The sequence below is a fragment of the Bombina bombina genome, chromosome 2, assembly GCF_027579735.1.
Source record: "Bombina bombina isolate aBomBom1 chromosome 2, aBomBom1.pri, whole genome shotgun sequence".
Lineage (NCBI taxonomy): Eukaryota > Metazoa > Chordata > Amphibia > Anura > Bombinatoridae > Bombina > Bombina bombina.
In genome coordinates this window covers 501,093,120-501,115,174 of record NC_069500.1, presented here as the reverse complement: position 1 = coordinate 501,115,174, position 22,055 = coordinate 501,093,120, and the positions used below count along the sequence as shown (strand labels likewise).

Genomic DNA, 22,055 nt, shown 5'->3' with positions numbered 1-22,055 from the left:
CTGACAACTAATTAAAGGGGACAACGGTTGCACAGATCACCCTACCTAGAGAATTCTGGCTGAAGGGAAACAGAAGCTCAATTGTAGGTAAAGGATTCCTAATATACCTGGGTCCATGTCTGTCACACCCCGTTCAGAACATGATCTCGACAATTTATATATATGCTACCTCGCTGCTGGAGCTCCAACAAGACTAGAGTGTGGCTGCAGCTAGCTCTTGTATAAACCAACTAACTAAACCTTGTCCAACTCACCGCATCTGAACTTGGGATGGAAATTTGGCCTTGGTGTTGCTTCAGGGAGATGTGGCTGACCCCGGGCCTCTCCTGTCTCCTAGTGCCGGAACAGATGGCGATCCCTGACAAATCATGTCACAAAGATGGCGGAACCCAGAGAGGTACAGGACACACATAGCAGCAGAACTGTTACAGGGTCTTTGTCTGCCTCGCCATGGGAACACATTGAATGCTCTATGTCCTGTAAACGGGACTGATTTGATCCAGACATACCTGATCACTCCAAAAACATCTACTTCAACTGGAGTGGGGTGAAACATTAATTCACTAATGGCGAGGAGGTAAATATATGCCTGACAAAATAACTAACTTAACTGTTCTGTTTGTCCTGTTTTCACAGTTAACAGGAGTGTTAATTCTATATATATGTTCATTATCTCTGGCTCAGAGGTCTCCCTTCTCATACATTTGTTAATGTATTGTTCATTGTTCTGAAGTTAAAGTAAAAAGTGTTGAAAGTTTGAGTGCCGAGTAATTCCCCAAGCAATTTCTTTTTGTTCACTTATTATTTGTTTTTCTATATATTTTCCTTGTACCCACAGTGTGCCTGCTATATATAAGGCATCTGTTCTAATAATTGTCTAATATACACTGCAAATCTGTTTGATTAACCTCCTCTCTCCCAAATCAGGTTTACAGATCATTATGCCAATTTCTATGTTCTACAACAACATATAACTTTTCTTTGATTTGCTTTACTTAGGGAGATATACCTGTATACACTAAAGAGAGGAATTAATCTGGTGTTAACATATAGTGGTATAGATAGAGGGAGATTTAGAACATCAGAATGAGAAACTGAGATATCTATAATGTTTCTCTATAGCAGGCATAAATCTTAACTCATATTGTTCTATTACCATTCTCTGATAGCCTATATCATATAGGTAATACTGTAGAGATATTCTTTTACCCTCTTGACCTTCATATATGGCACTAACACTTAGGATTGCTCAGATGCTAGTCATATATCTCAACCCTAGCAAATATCGCCTACTGAATTAACTGTTGTTTTTTTTTTTTAAACAAGAATTTTCCTCCCTAACAAGATAGAACAACTATTCTTATGCAAAGTATTGATGTCATTAGTTAGCTATACTACAAATTTTGGAGCAGTGTTTACCCGCTGATATACCCTATTTATCTCAGTTACATGTGGTTATCATGGGAGAGCTATCATAAAATATTAGATGGCCCATAAGAGGTCAGTACACTAACCACCTAATTGTTATTAATCTTATTACTAAGTGTCATTAGTCTCTCTTGGGTCTTTGAGGTGACTACCATACATCATCAGGATTACATAAATCACTTGGCCTGTGGGAAGCCAGCTAAGTAGTCTTTTACATAAGTTTATAAAATTACAAAATATAGGTTTCAGAAGCTCTCGCTAGATTATCCATCTTGTTGCTTGTCCTTACTCTTGTCATTGTATTGTTTGTAAATTAAGAACATTTTTGTTTTTTGTTTTTTTCTGTTTTCTTTAGCAAAACCTCAATCAAAGATTTATACAAAATAAAAAAAAGGGATTTAAAGGGATGACAAGGAGTTAAACAGGGAATCACTCAAAGGGGTATATGTATGTGTGTGTGTGCATGTGCATTTGTAGGTATGCACAGTATGTATATGTATATATATATAGATATATATATGTGTGTGTGTATGTATGTATGTATGTGTACCTATGTATGTACACAAACATATATACATACACGCAGATACATAGACACAAAAACAGATACACTCACATACTTATACACAACACTTTGCCATATACCATATCCCTTAAAAAATATATAAATATTTTTATAAATATAAATATATGATAATAGTATTTTATACTGTAAAGAAGAAAACTATTTCTACTTTTAATGCATCTTTGGCGTAGTGCAGCAGACAGCGATATCCAGCACCAGTTTATAATTGTCCTGAGTGTAAGCTATATGCTATATAAGGTTTCCACACCAAACCCCCAATGACAATTAGTCCAAAAGAAGATAATAGCTCTAAAAAAGCTCTTCAACAATGTTTCCGGCATCAGCCCTTAAATACTTAAAAACCTCCACCCCCTTTCTTTCTTCCCTGTATTGGGATGAGTAAAACATACCCCTTTAATCATACTATTGCAGTTCGAACAATTCAAGCAAGGGAAACATCCATTATTCTTTTCTCCTATGAATTGCTGTTTACTGATCTTACTAGTTCCTATGTCTGAAAGATGAGTTACAAGATACAGTATGTAAAAAAAAAAAAAAAAGAGTTTACCCCTAACTTAAAATCTAAGGTAGATTATTAAATGAAACAAGGATACAAAGTAGGGAAATTACAAAATAGCCATGTATTCCTTATTTTTATTGGTTGGATCTCTATACAATCATACATTAAAAACACTTAAACTCTACAGAATTAAATATAACATCTAAATTGTGTGCATAAATATTAGGAGGCTCCTATAAGGATAGGGAGGCTAATATTGTGCTTGGATGCAATATGTAGTTGAAGGAAAAAGCCAAGCTAAGTGACTAACAGACAGCATGTAACAGAGGTACTAAGAGTAGATGGCAGTGGATAAATTATAATCCCACTGGGAACAGTGATTAAGTATTGTAGCGTTGTGCTTCTGTATCCCTTGTTATTTGGTTATAGTACTGCCAGTAGGAACATATGATGCATCCACAACCCTCTCTGTCTTAAGCTCCTTCTATAGCAGGAACTATATTAACGTTAACCTTCCTTCTATGATTACATGCAAATATCTATTATGTAGCGTCCCACTCTCACTCCATCTTTAGACACATATTATAAGTCTAATTGTCTGTTTGAGCAAGCTGTTAAAAAATGAGAGATACACTCTCTAAAGCCAGACCCATGTACCCAGAATAACTCCAATCGCAGACCAAAAGTAACATTTATTTTAAAAACATTAAAAAGCATAAAAAGCCACAAATTTACAACCATAAACAAAGTCACTCGGATAGCTGTGCACATAAACTGGTAAGTGGGCAAAAAATCACAAAATCCTGTTCAAATGGATGCGGATAGAGGGCAGGACCTGCTATGCTCAATTCTGCTATGCTTTTGACACTCGCAATACCTGTCCTAGTAACCGATGGTAGGGGCGTGGCTATGACATTCCAACATACGTTTTGCCATAGACATGCAGCTTTTTCAAGGAAGAAAAATCACAAGGCTTTTGTTTATGTTGGTAAATGTGTGGATTTTTATGCTTTTTAATGTTTTAAAATAAATGTTACTTTTCTAAACAGTGGTCTGTGATTGGAGTTATACTGGGTACCTGCCAGTATAAAACCAAGTGTGCATCTACTCCAGAGCCTGGGTGGCTCCAAAAAAAGTGAGTAACCCCTTGGCGGGATCACTGTGTCAATTATCACTATTCAAACTATACTTCACTATATATTTTTTGTTTTTATTTTGAGGCAAGAAACCACTTCAATCACCAAATTTGGAAAATTCCATGTGGATCTAAGTTATATATCCTTAAAACTATACACCTATATTGTATTTCACTTTGGAACAAACTTATTACTATTCCTAAGGTCAAGGTATTGCAACCTTAAATCCTGACATACAATAACATCATGTTTATTAGCAATATATATATTTTTTTTAGAGAAAAAGGACTTTACATTTCTAAAAAATCTAAATAAATCAATTTGTAGTTGAAAAAAAAATAACAGTCTTAATTTGGACTAAATGTCAGTCCCTTATTAAGGACACTTTGCTCTGCATCAGATAAAGCAGTGTCCAAAATATTCATTAAAAAAGTCTCTCCTAAGGCTTCTGCTTACCGCCGGATCTTTGTGGTAGTGCTCCAGTAAAAACCACACTCTGAATATTGTAGCACTCTTCATAGAAGTTTATGAGGTGAGGGATTTAGTGTGGTGTACTATCCAAGCTCCAGATGTTAGCATGAAAGTATAAGAGCTCTATTGGTTTAACTTGAGCGGTGTTAGCACTTAACAATGCTAACATTTTTTAGCTCCACTTGTAATCTAGGACATGTTTACATTTTTCCTAAAATGCACTTTTTGCAATACAATTTGTTACACGTTTAAAGTACTATTTTGCTGCATTTGCAGTTGTATTTCAATATTAGCATTTATGCTCATGAGTTTACCTGCAACTTACTTTCATGTAAGGTGAAACAGTTGGCAACTCATCTGATCTTTTATCACCTCCCATTACCATTGTATAATGTATAATAATAATAATATAATAATTTGTTTCATACCATTTTTAAAATACTTTTTGGGAGCCCTATTATAATGTATGCATAATCCTCTCATATTTAAATGCAGAGAACACCCCTTTGAGGAGTAAAAACTGCCCTTGGAGAATTCTGCCAGGGGCCTTATAGTTCTACAAAGATTTCTTATAGCATCTAGCAAACCCAGAGTCCTAAAAAGAAGGCACAGTTTTACCAGCATAGAAATAAATGTGCATAGTATACTATAATTTATACAAATTATGGATTAACACATTACTTTATTGTGCGCAGTATCTTATTTAAGCCAGATTACAAGTGGAGCCCGCTCAAGCGTTAACTGCACTAGAAGTAAGCTTTTATGAGCAAAGAAGGCTGTGAAAAAATGACTTTATTATTTAACCTAAGCAAACAAGTACTGTAGTGACAACTTGTGTCACTATAGTACTAAAAAGAGGCGCCTAGGAGTGACAAACAATAACTGGTGATAGAATCTGATATATATGTCAATAATTAGCTAAAGACAGTAATATACACAGTATGATAACTATGATATACAAACAATCAGTCCAGTATGGAATGGCATAGGAAGGGAAAGTCCTTGATGTCCGTAGCGTAAGGTTCCAGAAGTGAAAAATCCGGATGGAAGGGCCGCTCCTCTAGGGTGTCACGCCACGACACAAGTGAAAAGGATCTAGACAAATCAGAATAGAGGGCGCCACATAGTGCAGATCAGAAGGTAAATAATATAACATGCAAAGAGGACATAAGAATCCTACTCACAATAAGTAAAGCACAGATGTGCAAAACCAGCAATCCGGAACCACTCGTCGTCCGGTAGACCGATAGATGTTTATCACAAGGGTAGATCCTCGTCTCACCAGGGAGAGTCCAGGGATACTCAGGGATGTTTGAACAGAAGTCAGTCCACAATAAAGGAATCCAGCAATGACCAGTCTCACGCCTCAGGCAGCTGGAAGGGAGACTAGAGCAACTCCAAAAAAAAAAAAAAAAAGGGAGGTCAACAGTTCAAAGGATAAAGAGGTCGGCAGCAAGTGAGGAGATGGTTAAATCTTAAAATTTATTTAAAATGATAAAAACAAAAGCAACGCGTTTCTCAGTGTAACACACTGTTTCATCAGGCTGTATCCTGATACAGCCTGATGAAACAGTGTGTTACACTGAGAAACGCGTTGCTTTTGTTTTTATCATTTTAAATAAATTTTAAGATTTAACCATCTCCTCACTTGCTGCCGACCTCTTTATCCTTTGAACTGTTGACCTCCCTTTTTTTTTTTTTGGAGTTGCTCTAGTCTCCCTTCCAGCTGCCTGAGGCGTGAGACTGGTCATTGCTGGATTCCTTTATTGTGGACTGACTTCTGTTCAAACATCCCTGAGTATCCCTGGACTCTCCCTGGTGAGACGAGGATCTACCCTTGTGATAAACATCTATCGGTCTACCGGACGACGAGTGGTTCCGGATTGCTGGTTTTGCACATCTGTGCTTTACTTATTGTGAGTAGGATTCTTATGTCCTCTTTGCATGTTATATTATTTACCTTCTGATCTGCACTATGTGGCGCCCTCTATTCTGATTTGTCTAGATTATTTAACCTGTTGATCTTTTGTTAAAAAAACACAAAATAATCTCCTCTCATGGATATAAAACTAACAATGACAACACAGGTTTAGAAAAAGAAAAACTATCACCTAGATTACGAATTTTGCATTAGTCTTAAAAAGCAGCGTTAGCCAGTCCTAACACTGCTTTTTAATGACTTTCTGGTATTACGAGTCTTGAAGGTACAGGTGTACTGCTCACTTTTTTGGCCAGACTTGGAAATACCGCAAATCCACTTACATAAATTGAGTATCCTTTTTTTTCAACGTGACTTGCATGTCGCCGGTATTACGAGTCTGCCAAAAAGTGAGCAGTAGAACCTCTCCTGTCAAGACTGGTACCGCATTTTAAAGTCAGTAGTTAAGAGTTTTACACTACAACACCGTAGCATAAAACTCTTAACTAAAGTGCTAAAAAGTACACTAACACCCATAACCTACCTATTAACCCTTAAACCGAGGCCCTCCCACATCGCAAACACAGAAAAATATTTTTTAACCCCTAATCTGCCAAACCGGACATCACCGCCACTATAATAAATATATTATCCCCTAAACCGCCGCACTCCCGCCTCGCAAACATTAGTTAAATATTATTCATTCCTAATCTGCCGTCCCTAACATTGCCGACACCTACATACATTTATTAACCCCTAATCTGACGCCCCAATGTCGCCCCACTCTACTAAAGTTATTAACCCCTAAATCTAAGTCTAACCCTAACCCTAAACCCCCTAACTTAAATATAATTAAAATAAATCTAAATAAAAATTACTATCATTAACTAAATTATTCCTATTTAAAACTAAATACTTACCTATAAAATAAACCCTAAGATAGCTACAATATAACTAATAGTTGCATTGTATCTATCTTAGGGTTTATTTTTTTTTTTATTACAGGCAAGTTTGTATTTATTTTAACTAGGTAGAATAGTTATTAAATAGTTATTAACTATTTATTAACTACCTAGCTAAAATAAAGACAAATTGATCTGTAAAATAAAACCTAACCTAAGTTACACTAACACCTAACACTACGCTATAATTCAATTAATTCCCTAAATTAAATACAATTAAATACAATTAAATAAAATTAGCTAAAGTACAAAAAAACCCCACTAAATTACAGAAAATTATAAACAAATTACAAGATTTTTAAACTAATTACATCTAATCTAATCCCCCTAACAAAATAAAAAAGCCCCCCAAAATAAAAAAAGCCCTACCCTACACTAAATTACAAATAGCTCTTAAAAGGGCCTTTTGCGGTGCATTGCCCCAAAGTAATCAGCTCTTTTACCTGTAAAAAAAAATTATAAATCCCCCCCAACATTAAAACCCACACAACCAACCTTACTCTAAAACCCACCCAATACCCCCTTAAAAAAACCTAACACTAACCCCTTGAAGATCACCTTACCGGGAGAAGTCTTCATCCAACCGGGCCAAAGTCCTCAACGAAGCCGGGAGAAGTCTTCATCCAAGCCGGGCAAAGTGGTTCTCCAGATGGGCAGAAGTCTTCATCCAGACGGCATCTTCTATCTTCATCCATCCGGCGCGGAGCGGGTCCATCTTCAAGTCATCCGACATGGAGCATCCTCTTCATCCTACGGCTAATAATGAATGAAAGTTCCTTTAAATGACGTCATCCAAGATGGCCTCCCTTCAATTCTGATTGGCTGATAGAATTCTATCAGCCAATCGGAATTAAGATAGAAAAAATCCTATTGGCTGATGCCATCAGCCAATAGGATTGAAGTTTAATCCTATTGGCTGATTAAATCAGCCAATAAGATTGAGCTGGCATTCTATTGGCTGTTCCAATCAGCCAATAGAATGCCAGCTCAATCCCCTTGGCTGATTGAATCAGCCAATAGGATTTTTTTTACCTTAATTCCAATTGGCTGATAGAATTCTCAATCTTGGATGATGTCATTTAAAGGAACCTTCATTCAGTGTTAGCCATAGGATGAAGAGGATGCTCCGCGTCGGATTAGGTGTAATTAGTTTAAAAATCTTGAAATTTGTTTATTATTTTCTGTAATTAAGTGTTTGTTTTTTTTTGTACTTTAGCTAATTTTATTTAATTGTATTTAAGTGTATTTAATTAGGGAATTAATTTAATTATAGTGTAGTGTTAGGTGTTAGTGTAACTTAGGTTAAGTTTTATTTTACAGGTCAATTTGTCTTTATTTTAGCTAGGTAGTTATTAAATAGTTAATAACTATTTAATAACTATTCTACCTAGTTAAAATAAACACAAACTTGCCTGTAAAATAAAAATAAACCCTAAGATAGATACAATGCAACTATTAGTTATATTGTAGCTAGCTTAGGGTTTATTTTATAGGTAATTATTTAGTTTTAAATAGGAATAATTTAGTTAATGATAGGAATATTTTTTTTTAAATTCTTTTTATTGAAGAGACATAGGAGCAAGACAACATATTCATATGCACTCAGAGTAAGATTACAGAGAACAAGTTACAATCAGAGTTCTAGGTTAAATGCTACATTATAAGCATCGATATACAGTATTCGCGTATTTTTGAGAAAGATGAAAGGCACTTATGCATTTAGAGGTACATATAACTTATTCAGGCATTTTCTTATGTTGCACCCATGTCCCTAAATTTTATAATATCATCAGAACTAAACTAAACTAAATAAAACCCAACTAAGCACTAACCTAGCACAACTAAACAATAATAAACTAAAATAAAGTAAACTAGTACCTTCTATCACGGAAAGTATATATATATATGTCCCCCTTTGAAACCAATGTGGAAAACCTCCACTTATTTAGAGTTTTAGGTTCATCGTGAATTGCAATACTGTGTGAGTATTAGGTTAAGGTACAATCCTGAGAGTGCTTGCAGGCCTCATACATAAACATTTTGTAGAGATGGGCTAGTTCTTGTGGGATAAGACCTGATATAATATAGTTATTTATAAGTGAGGATTGGTATTAATAAACGCGGTTCAAAGGGGGGTAAGATGGGATCTATATAAGTATTGAGTATATATATGTAAGCCAAGTTATATTGTGGCGGAAGTATCTTCTAATACATTGGGTGTCAGAGTACATGACATAACAAAATATTACTTACATTAGACACTTAAAGATAGTTACTCTTACTACAGGAGAATAAGTACTAGCAAAACAAAAATTAACAGAATACTAAGAAAATTAAACATCTTCCCAGATGACACAGAGAATTCAGGGGTACGCCATCCCCATTATGCGTATATGAGGGGGGTCCGCATATAAGCTACCTGGTGTTGCCAGGAAAGCAACCTTATGCCTTTAAATTAATAAGACTATTGATCCTATGAGTTGATATGAGTGCTATTGTAGGGGTATATCTGAATCTAATAGTAGGTTATATTGCCCAATAGTTTGCTTTTAATAAACAGTGGTCTGGTAGTTGGTTAAGGAGGAACAGCTATGTATGACATGTGAGAGCCCAATCTATGTAGCATGAAATAGCCTATAAGAGTTGATTAAAATGAGCACTTGTAAAAACTTTTATTTGCTAGAAGATAGTTGGGAGTAGGATAGGAGACTACTTTATTAGGGATAACCGGGCCATATGTGAGTTAACCAGTAGCTGCTAATTTCTAAGAGAGTCTGAGCATCAGAGGGAGAAAAGTAGCATTTTGAAGTTATGTGAGATTCTCCCTCCCATTTGTTGCCATCGGTTGGCTGACAGACTATTATAATCTACAGATACTAAAACAGATACTAAAAGGGAAACCACCAGTCTGCAGAGATATATTTTGATCAGTAAATCCTGCCTGTGATGAGTATAGCATTGTACTCACGCACATCTACAAGACCCCTACCACCTGATGTAGATAGGTCGCTGGGAAGTAAACAGAAATAAAAGCAATAAAAATAGTAGCGCCAAAACAATACATATATGCAACCACAGCGCACCACATAACCAAGTTTATAACAAGATGAAGTATATGCTGTCTAACAAAACTATATACTAGATAGAGTTAAGCAAATATATACGGTTAATCAAAATTGCCAGGTGTCGTATAGTCAAATGCAGAATTCAGTTCAAAAGTAGACAAGTATTTTTGGCTACAGGTAGTTGTTAATTGTCTGAGATATCCCTAAGCCACTCAGTCTTATTGCCTGTAGTTACCAGTTTTCATAAAAAGGTTGCTATGATCTGCAGGCAGTAGTCTAAAAGGACCGCGGGTGGCTAAGATTAAATAAACAGTTCACCCGATTCCAACCCGGGTTAGAGGTATATAACTGTTTCTCAGATGAATATAGCGCTTTTGTGAGAGACAGTTTCTGCAGGAGCCCCTCATATCTGTCTCATGCTGCAGCAGTGTGTCAGTACGGCTCTGCTCTGTAGAGGCGGCTATGGGCATCGGTATGCTGGCAGGACAGCAGGTAATCTTTGAGACTGTCTTGGCATCCGGTAAAGAGGGAGGGTGCTGCAGCAGGTCAGGCAAAAGTGGTGTCCCAATGTCCTGTCTCAACACGCATAGGGCGGGAGCCGAGGTAGCTAAAAGAGTGCTCAGAGGGCAGTCCATAGCGAGTCCCGCAGGGCCGCAGGGTTTCTCAAATGGTAAGCGCCCAGGGGGTGACCCCTCCTCCGCATGACAAACCGGGCCACAATCACGGACAATGGGATCGGCAAGCAGAGCGGACCCGTGCGGGTGAGTGGGCAGTACATTTTGCAGGTTTCGGACTGTAGAGCCGATTTGCAGGTTCTCCTTAAACTTTAGTATAGGATCGTGCTTCCCAGCGATATGAACAGCTTCAAGCAGTTTCCCATAGCTGTGGATCAGGCGATTAAATGCTGGCATAAAGACTGCTATTATCTGCGCAGCAGGGTTACACTCCGACTCCATTATTCCAGAGTTGGCGGGCAGGAAATCCATATCTGCCAAGTAATCAGTTGTAGTATTGCTCGACTTAGCTGAGCTGATGCGCCAGCATGGCGGACCACAAGGGTTTCGTAAATTGCTCCCGGGGGCTAGAGCAGGTGTAATGCCCTTCCCTTTCAAAAAGTCGGCTAGCGATGACCGTTGCAGAGTCTCCTAGCAAGACACGTAACATGGGGGGCTGGATGGCGATGTAAAGTGGTAAATAAGCGGTATTTGTAGCTTAAACATGCAGAGCTCCCTGCATTTGCTTCCATCCAGTAATCCCGCCCACCGGAAGTCCATGATAGGAATATTTATTTCGATTTTCTTTTAATTATATTTAAGTTAGGAGGTGTTAGGTTTAGGGTTATACTTAGGTTTAGGGGTTAATAGCTATAATATAGTGGCGGCGACGTTGGGGGCGGCAGATTAGGGGTTAATAAATGTAGGTAGGTGGCGGCGATGTTAGGGCTGGCAGATTAGGGGTTAATAATATTTAATTAATGTTTGTGAGGTGGGAGTGCGGCGGTTTAGGGGTTAATATGTTTATAATAGTGGTGGCAAAGTTGGGGACGGCAGATTAGGGGTTAATAAATGTAGGTAGCTGGCGGTGACATTGGGGGCGGCAGAGTAGGGTTTAATAAATATAATATAGGTGTCGGCGATGTTGGGGGTAGCAGATTAGGGGTTTATGAGTATAATGTAGGTGGCGGCGGTGTCAGAAGCGGCAGATTAGGGGTTAATAATTATAATGTAGGTGTCGGCGATGTCGGGGGCGGCAGATTGGGGGTTAATAAGTATAAGATTAGGGGTGTTTAGACTCGGGGTTCATGTTAGGGTGTTAGGTGTAGACATAAAATGTATTTCCCCATAGGAATCAATGGGGCTGCATTAAGGAGTTTTACTCTGCTTTTTTGCAGGTGTTAGACTTTTTCTCAGCCGGCTCTCCCCGGTGATCCCTATGTGGATATCGTGCACGAGCACGTTACACCAGTTCACCGCTAGTGTAAGCAGTGCTGGTATTGGAGTGCGGTAAGGTGCAAAATTTTGCTCAACGCTCACTTCTTGTTTGGTTTGTAAAAACCCGTAATACCAGCGCTGTCTGTAAGTGATCGGTGAGCATAAACTGCTCGTTAGCACCGCACAGCCTCTAACGCAAAACTTGTAATCTAGCTGAAACTTTGTTAAATATATGTGTGCCACAATTATTGCCACCATTATGAATTCATATGGGATAAATTTAATTGAAGTATATTCTCATTGATATATTTTTTTTTAGTACCCCTGGGTGAATAGGAACAGGAAATTGTTCAAATATCACTTCCTTTTTCACATGGGTATAAATATGAGGTAGCACTGTCTGTATGGATGAATGGTCTCATATCACTTGCAATTTATTATCTAACCTTATCAGGCATTATAGGAGAAAACTCAGAGCTGTTATCTTGGCAAAGGGAGGTAGCACAAAGTATTGACTAAAAGGGTGCCAATAATTGTGCCATAATATATTTAACAAAAAAAATGTGTTTTTTTTATAAACCTGTGATGTGTTTGCAATTGTTTCATATCCATGAGAACATTGTCTTTTTGTGTATATTTTTTAACACAAGATCAAAATATTAATCAATAAAGAAAAATTTTCACAGCCTTCTTTGCTCATATTTAACAATACTAGTGGTGGGCACTGTACTTCTGTAAATACATATATACACATATATGCATAAATACATATGTATACATACATGTTCTCTCTCCATAAATCTTTATATATATATATATATATATATATATATATATATATATACGTGTATATATATATATATATACGTGTATATATATATATATATATATATATATATATATATATATACATATCCATCTTTAGACATGTATATGTTTGTATCTCAATGTTAAAGTATTTTGCCTGAGATCTCATATCTTTGAGCCCTTTTAACTTTTTGTGCAATATTTTTTTTTTATAATTTTTAATAGATGGTGTTATTATGAGTGTAATTGTACTTTGTAAGGTAGTTTCGATGTGTTTTGTGCAACTATCTAGTTTCATGAAACAGTTAACCAGAGCTCTGAGGTAATCGTAATCATTCTAGCATAAATCCCTATTGTGCTCATGCGTTCGCATTTACTAAGTTGCGCTTGTAATACACATTAAGTTGCGCTTGTAATACAAGCGCAACTTAATGTGCATGCAAACTAACGTGAAAACCAGATACCACTCACGCCCAAATGATTGTGCTCCACTCGTAACTTGACCCTATGTCAGACAAAAAAGTGTTTATGTATAGAGTATCAAGAATTATCTTGCTAAACAATGCTATAACATAGTATACAAGAGCACAATATACCTATTTTTGCACAAAATGCAAAATAGATTATAATATAGGTCAGCTACTTATTTTTCACAGAAAACCTAAAGTACCAGTGATTTTTTTTATTGGAGTAGAGGATTCTGGGAAATGATTGAAAGTTAACTCCACAATGTATATAATTTCCCAGAATCCTTTGCGCCAGAGGAAAACACAGGAAGTTCAGGTTTCCTATGGAAAAAAAATGGTGCCACTGGGCTATATAATGTCTATGATTGTCTACAGAACTTTTCCAGGAATGGACAAAAAAACCTAACTGTTCTAAACCCAATTATATCAGTCCCATCATGTGCATCAGAGATTCGCTTAATATACAAATATGCTGCACATCAGTAGCATCAAAACAATTAATCAAGTGAGTGCTAACATCCAAGGACCAATGGCCTATGTATTGTGTCACTATATTCAAAGGGGTTTCCTCACCTTTTTACTCATTATCTTATTTTAATACAGGCTTTAACAAAATAGTAATATTCTTACATTTACTAATGTAATTTTTAAGACAATATGGGTAATAAAAGGGTGAGCCCTGGCGCGCGATCCAATATACGGCGTAGTTTGCTGCGCAAGCGAGAGAACCCCCGCCGCCCGTAGTTTCAGCTCGCAACTCGAGCTATCCTATAAACTCCACCGGCAGTTGCTAAAGTGCCGTAAGTCGGATAAACCAGCGATGTCCAGAAATCTGCACAAGTACAAATTTCTGTAGTCACCAGTGACTTACGGCGCTTTAGAAAATGCCAGCGCCTACAAAACCTGACTAAAGTCTAAATCTCTCGTACTGTCTAACACGCCTCCCCAAGTAAGCCCGACACGTCTAACCCTCTATCCGCTATCCCCCCTCACTATCCTAACAATAAAAAATGTATTAACCCCTAAACCGCCGCTCCCGGACCCCGCCGCCACTTAATAAAGTTATTAACCCCTAAACCGCCGCTCCCGGACCCCGCCGCCAGCTATATTAAATCTATAACCCCCTAAAGTGAGCCCTAACACCGCCGCCATCTATGTTACCTACCCCCTAATGTGAGCTCCTACCCCGCCACCAGCTATATTATCTATATTAACCCCTAATCTAATCTCCCTAAAATAATTATCTCTATTACCATCCCTTAAAAGAGCCTTTTGCGGGGCTTTGCCCCAAAGTAAACAGCTCTTTTGCCCTATAACCTGCCCTCCCTACACCGCCGCCACCTATATTAATAGTATTAACCCCTAATGTAAGCCCCTTACACCGCCGCCATCTATATTAAAATTATTAACTCCTAATTTAATCTACCTACCCCGCCACCAGCTATATTATCTATATTAACCCTAAGTATATTATAGTTAATATAGTTATTATATTATATATATTAACTATATTAACCCTAATTATATTAGGGTTAATATAGTTAATATAGTTACTATAGTATTTATATTAACTATATTAACTCTATCTAACCCTAACACCCCTAACTAAATTCTTATTAAATAAAACTAATTCATATTATAAACTAAAATATTCCTATTTAAATGTAAATACTTACCTATAAAATAAACCCTAAGATAGCTACAATATAATTAATAATTACATTGTAGCTATGTTAGGGTTTATATTTATTTTACAGGTAAATTAATTATTTTAGCTATGTATAATAGCTATTAAATAGTTATTAACTATTTAATAGCTACCTAGTTAAAATAATTACCCAATTACCTGTAAAATAAATCCTAACCTAAGTTACAAATACACCTACACTATCAATAAATTAAATAAACTACAAATATCTATCTAAAAATACAATTAAATAAACTAAACTAAATTACAAAAAATCCCCCACTAAATTACAAAAAAAAAGATTACAGCAATTTTAAGCTAATTACACCTATTCTAAGCCCCCTAATAAAATAATAAAGCCCCCCAAAATAAAAAAATTCCCTACCCTATTCTAAATTATAAAATACCCAGCTCTGTACCAGCCCTTCAAAGGGCATTTTGCAGGGTATTTACCCCAAGTTAACAGCTTTTTTGCCTGTAAAAAAAAAGAACACAACACCCCCCCCAACATTACAACCCACCACCCACATACCCCTATTCTAAACCCACCCAAACCCCCCTTAAAAAAACCTAACACTACCCCCCTGAAAATCTCCCTACCTTGTCTTCACCCAACCGGGCTGAACTCCTCATCCGATCCTGGCGATGTCTTTATCCAAGCGGCAAAGAAGAAGTCTTCATCCCAGCAATGTCTTTATCCAAGCGGCAACAAAGTCTTCTTCCATCCGGCGGCATCTTCCATCAAACGGCATCTTCAATCTTCTTTCTTTGCTCCTCCGACGCGGAGCATCCATCCCGGAATTAAGGTAGGAAAAATCTGATTGGCTGATTGAATCAGCCAATCAGATTCAAGTTCAATCCGATTGGCTGAACCAATCAGCCAATCAGATTGAGCTTGCATTCTATTGGCTGTTCCGATCAGCCAATAGAATGCGAGCTCAATCTGATTGGCTGATTCAATCAGCCAATCAGATTTTTACTACCTTAATTCCGATTGGCTGATAGAATCCTATCAGCCAATCGGAATTCGACGGACGTCATCTTGGATGACGTCATTTAAAGGTACCTCATTCGTCGTTCAGTCGTCGGATGGGATGGATGCTCCGTGTCGGAGGAGTGAAGAAAGAAGATTGAAGATGCCGCTTGATGGAAGATGCTGCCGGATGGAAGAAGACTTTGCTGCTGCTTGGATAAAGACATCGCCGGGATGAAGACTTCTTCTTTGCCGCTTGGATAAAGACATCGCCCGGATCGGATGAGGAGTTCGGCCCGGTTGGGTGAAGACAAGGTAGGGAGATCTTCAGGGGGGTAGTGTTAGGTTTTTTTAAGGGGGGTTTGGGTGGGTTTAGAATAGGGGTATGTGGGTGGTGGGTTGTAATGTTGGGGGGGGTGTTGTGTTCTTTTTTTTTTACAGGCAAAAGAGCTGTTAACTTGGGGTAAATACCCTGCAAAAAGCCCTTTGAAGGGCTTGTACAGAGCTGGGTATTTTATAATTTAGAATAGGGTAGGGATTTTTTTTATTTTGGGGGACTTTATTATTTTATTAGGGGGCTTAGAATAGGTGTAATTAGCTTAAAATTGCTGTAATCTTTTTTTTTTTTTGTAATTTAGTGGTTTTTTTTTGTAATTTAGTTTAGTTTATTTAATTATATTTTTAGATAGATATTTGTAGTTTATTTAATTTATTGATAGTGTAGGTGTATTTGTAACTTAGGTTAGAATTTATTTTACAGGTAATTGGATAATTATTTTAACTAGGTAGCTATTAAATAGTTAATAACTATTTAATAGCTATTATACCTGGTTAAAATAATTAACAATTTACCTGTAAAATAAATATAAACCCTAACATAGCTACAATGTAATTATTAATTATATTGTAGCTATATTAGGGTTTATTTTATAGGTAAGTATTTACATTTAAATAGGAATATTTTAGTTTATAATATGAATTAGATTTATTTAATAAGAATTTAGTTAGGGGTGTTAGGGTTAGATAGAGTTAATATAGTTAATATAAATACTATAGTAACTATATTAACCCTAATATAATTAGGGTTAATATAGTTAATATATATAATGTAATAACTATATTAACTATAATATACTTAGGGTTAATATAGATAATATAGCTTGCGGCGGGGTAGGTAGATTAAATTAGGGGTTAATGATTTTAATATAGATGGCGGCGGTGTAAGGGGCTTACATTAGGGGTTAATACTATTAATATAGGTGGCGGCGGTGTAGGGAGGGCAGGTTATAGGAAAATAAAACAATTAGAGACCAGCGCAAAATGAATTGAATACAAACACCTATATATAAGGAAGATTCCCAATATTACTTCCAAAAGGACAAAAATTTAAATATAATATAAAATATAAGTGCGCAAAGTGGATGCTAAAGTAAACAATTAAAAAGGGGGTTTTAAAATAAACTCAGAATTCTGAATGTTTGACCATGTGCAAAAATTTAATATATTCAAATGCAGAGAGGTTTTTTATAGGTCCTCACACCAAAGGGTTAAAATTAATTCCCATATACTTCGATTAAATTAAATTAGTGGTGAATACAAACGTGAAACAAACCACATATGATTAAAATATATATTGTATTTTATAATGCTTAAAAACATGAAATAAACAATTTGAAAATACTCTTTCTAAAATTATGAATCTAACATTTATTTATTTAATACAATTGATAGTGACGGGCCCTAACATAAAACACATCTAAATTAATAACACATCTAAATTAATACCACATAAATTGATAAAAGGACAAAGATGATCACAAAATAAAGTGTAAGTTTTAAGGACTCAGATGGAAACTTTGTAATTAGTCCCAAAAGGAAAGTCCCAAACGATGTCCTTCCCAAGCTTTCCACAAAAGCACAATGCACGATGATAAGCAAGAAAAATCTTCTGATTCCTCCCAGCTGGTCCTGAGCAGCGTCTAGGTGGGAGACAGAAGCGTCCACTTGAAATTGGTGTATATAGTTTATACAACAAACAAATATCAGTACTTACACATAGGTACTGAAAGATCAGCGTTGCGCCCGATTCTCATCAAACACAGGTGTCCCAGTGTGTATAGGATCCACACAGGCTCTTCTCACAGCCTTAACACCAGCTCACTACAGAGAGTAGCCCAGAGTGATGTAAAAATCAAGGCACCAAACAGGATACACCTAATTTTTCCATTAGGCACTGTATCTCACGAAGTAAACAGAACAGCACATACGTCAGATCCCAATCAGTAATCTTGATGCTTTTAGCAAATATAAAGTGTCTTTAAATCCAAAAGTGTAGTCATAGGTTGCAAATCCCTGCATTTGAATATATTACATTTTTGCACATGGTCAAACATTCAGAATTCTGAGGGCAGGTTATAGGGCAAAAGAGCTGTTTACTTTGGGGCAAAGCCCTGCAAAAGGCCCTTTTAAGGGCTGGTAATAGAGCTTATTACTTTAGGGATATTAGATTAGGGGTTAATAATATTAATATAGCTGGCGGCGGTATAGGGGGATTAGATTAGGGGTTAATAATTTTTATATAGGTGGCGGCGGTGTAAGGGGTTCACATTAGGGGATAGATAAGGTAGATGGTGGTGGTGTAAGGGGTCAGATTAGGGGATAGATAAGGTAGATGGCGGCGGTGTAAGGGGTTCACATTAGGGGATAGATCAGTTAGATGGTGGCGGTTTTAGGGGCTCACAGTAGGGGGCTAGTTTATGTAGATGGCGGCGGGGTCCGGGAGCGGCGGTTTAGGTGTTAAATACTTTATTAGGGATTGCGGCGGGGGATCGCGGTTGACAGGTAGATAGACATTGCGCATGCATTAGGTGTTAGGTTTAATTTTGCAGGTAGTTTAGGTAGTTACGGGGCTCCAATAATCAGCGTAAGGCTTCTTACGGCTGCTTTTTGTGGCGAGGTGAAAATGGAGTAAGATTTCTCCATTTTCGCCACGTAAGTCCTTACGCTGTATATTGGATACCAAACTGCGCTGGTTTGGTATACCTGTCTATGGCCAAAAAAACTACGGCCGACGGCAGAAATATACGAGCGTAACTTCTAGGTACCAGTGCAGATTTTGGCGTCGCCGGCTTTTGCAGGCGACAATTTATATCGGATTGAGCCCTTATATTTTAGATTTTTTTACCCTTGCATTAAAATAGTGTAGCGCAACATGGCATCAGTGCATATTTTTGTTGCATAAATAAAAATAAATGGCATTGTGAGTGGAATTACTGTATCCTTTATCACCACTAAAAGTTTCAAATGTTCTTTTTATATTTTACTATTATGTTTAAAATATGAACCATTTCTCCTGAGATTGTAATGCTGGGAAAATAATCTGGAAGTTGAAATCCCACATTAATTTGCATTTAGCATTGTATCTATATATTAGTTTGAGCATCTTCAATTTTAGCAGCATATTAGTGGGAGTTGCAGCAACTGTCGAAGGTATTGTTATGTTTTGCTTTTGCAATCCAATCTGTTCTACAGGTTTTTCTTATGGTCTCACTATTTGCTTTTCTTCATTTTCTTATTGGAATGTGTAGGCATTTGAGGCAAGAATATAAAAGTATAATTTCTAAGAATTAAGGAAATAGAATTGAATAATTCAAATGACTTAAATCATCTTGGTTCTGTGTTAAATTGTCTCAGTAATAAGCTTTTTAATATACGTGTATATATTGTTTGTTTTGTTTTAAGAGAAATGTACCATAATGCTACATCTACAAGTATTGCAAACATCATCTGCACGTAAAGCAAACTAATGCCTATTTGCTATTTTAAGTTTGTATTGATTGATGTTTCTGAATATACTATTATGTTATCATTGGTATGTATTTCTATATGATATTGCAGTCATATATGTATTTTATATTTGCAGGTGTGCAAGGGAAATCATTTTACCATTTCAGCAAAATGTCAGTTCATATTAGAGAGCTAAATATTCAATAATATTGAAACAAGAGTATATCAAGAAGGGCAATGTAAGATATGTTTGTAAAGTCAATAGTTTTCCAATTCTATAGTAGTACAACCATTCCTTACACCTGTAACTTAAAATGAGAGATTTGAAAACGGATTCTATTATAATCAAATGTTAATTTCATTAAAATTAAACTTTCATGATTCAGAGAGAATATGTCCTTTTAAGACACTATTAAAGTAATGTATATTGTTCTGTTTTTATTCCTTTGTTGAAAAGCATATGTGCATAGCAGCAGCATTAATGCAATAATGGGATCTAGCTAGAGATCTGTGGCTACACACATTTGTCTCTTGTCATTGGCTCACCATATATATTCAGCTAGGTCTCAGTATTCCATTCCTGCTCTGGATATAATTTAGCAATGTATGACTACAGTCCAATTTAAATGTAGAACACAAACTTTCTATCACAATTAAATTCAATCCCCTTATAAAATAAGTGTATGGATATATGTGGAGGCTTGACAATTATATATTCTGTATCTCTAGTCACGTGGCCAATTGTTTCCAAGGACATGCATGTTCTTCAGTGTTGTTCCATAGTTCCATTTATGTATTATGCTGTCCTAGACAAATTCATGAATCCTTCCCAAAAGTTTTTTACATTAGTATTTTTATATTTCCTCACTGGCACTTTCTTATTCCTTTTAATTGGTGTTGCCAACATTTAAGTGCATAAACACACACTACAACATTAATAGTAACAGGAAAATGTAAACATAAATAAAATGTTTTATATTTAAAATGATTTATGAAATTAGTTTAAAGTAAAACAATTATTGACCACTGCATTTTTCAAAGCAAAATAAAATCTTGAAAAAGTAATGCATAACATTCAAACCTTTATTTGATTTTATTCTTAAAGGTATAATTCAACATAATGATATGACTCTCATAAACCAAAGTCAACTGACAGAGTTTATCCTGATAGGATTTCCAAGCAATAAGAATCTACAAGTCCTGCTCTTTATGGTTTTCCTAAGCTTCTACATTTTGACTGTTACCACTAATGTGTTTATTATTGGAACTGTGAGCCTTGATCCAAAGCTCAAGAGGAGCCCTATGTATGTATTTTTGAGCCATTTTTCATTTCTTGAGATCTGGTATACAACTGTTACAATCCCTAAAATGCTTGTTGATTTTACAGAGGACACAAACACAATATCTCATTCAGGTTGCATTGTCCAGATCTATTTCTTCTTTTCATTGGGGCTTACAGAGCTATTCTTTCTTGCTGCTATGGCATATGACAGATATTTGGCTATATGTCACCCTTTACGATACAACTCTCTCATGACAAGTAAATTGTGTAACCAACTTTCCATTTTATCTTGGCTTTGTGGATTTTTTAGTAGTTTTTTATTGGTTATTCCAAGTTCAAGACTCTTGTTCTGTGGTCCAAATACTATTAATCATTTCTTTTGTGATTTCATTCCCTTGTTGAATATTTCCTGCACTGAAATTTTTATAATAGATAAGATTTTCTATTCTATAGCCTGGATAATCATATTGTATTCTTTTTTGCTGACAATTACTTCATACTACTGTATTATTATGACCATCTATAGACTTCCATTCGGTACAGGGAGGAAGAAAGCCTTTTCAACGTGTGTTTCTCATTTGACTGTTGTCTTGACTTTTTATGGGACAATTATTTTTATGTATATTCGTCCATCTAAACAATATGCATTTAATATAGATAAGGTTGTTTCTATCTTCTATGCTGTGGTAATACCTTTGCTAAATCCTTTAGTTTACACCATACGTAACAGAGAAGTTAAAAAGGCAATGAGAAACATGATAATGAAAAACTGTATTTCCTAGTTTTGAACATCTTACTAACTGCAATATTAAGGTACAATAAATATGGACATCAATTGTTAACAGGTTTGGTGCCAAATAATTGGAAAATTGTAAGTAACTGTTGCAAAATAAACCTAAACCTTTTTTTTATATAATCCACAATTTTTAATTATAAAAACTGATGGTGTTTATTTTATCTGTTTTTAAGGAAAAAATAATAATGCATATTCTACAAAGAATAACTGAAAAGTTGGATTTAATTTGCACTATTTTTTGTCTTATACGCTAACAAATAA

General features: G+C 36.1%; 1 protein-coding gene across 1 annotated transcript; it reads left to right on the top strand.

Moving 5' to 3' along the window:
- Positions 1–20,841: 20,841 nt before the first annotated feature.
- LOC128647055 (olfactory receptor 6B1-like) lies at positions 20,842–21,780 on the top strand. The gene has a single exon (XM_053699870.1). It carries the CDS (start codon positions 20,842–20,844, stop codon positions 21,778–21,780), a length of 939 nt encoding a protein of 312 aa, XP_053555845.1.
- The last annotated feature ends 275 nt before the right edge of the window (positions 21,781–22,055 follow it).

Excerpts from the sequence above, each read along its gene's own strand:
- LOC128647055 (XM_053699870.1), top strand. The coding sequence starts at position 20,842 with ATGACTCTCATAAACCAAAGTCAACTGACAGAGTTTATCCTGATAGGA.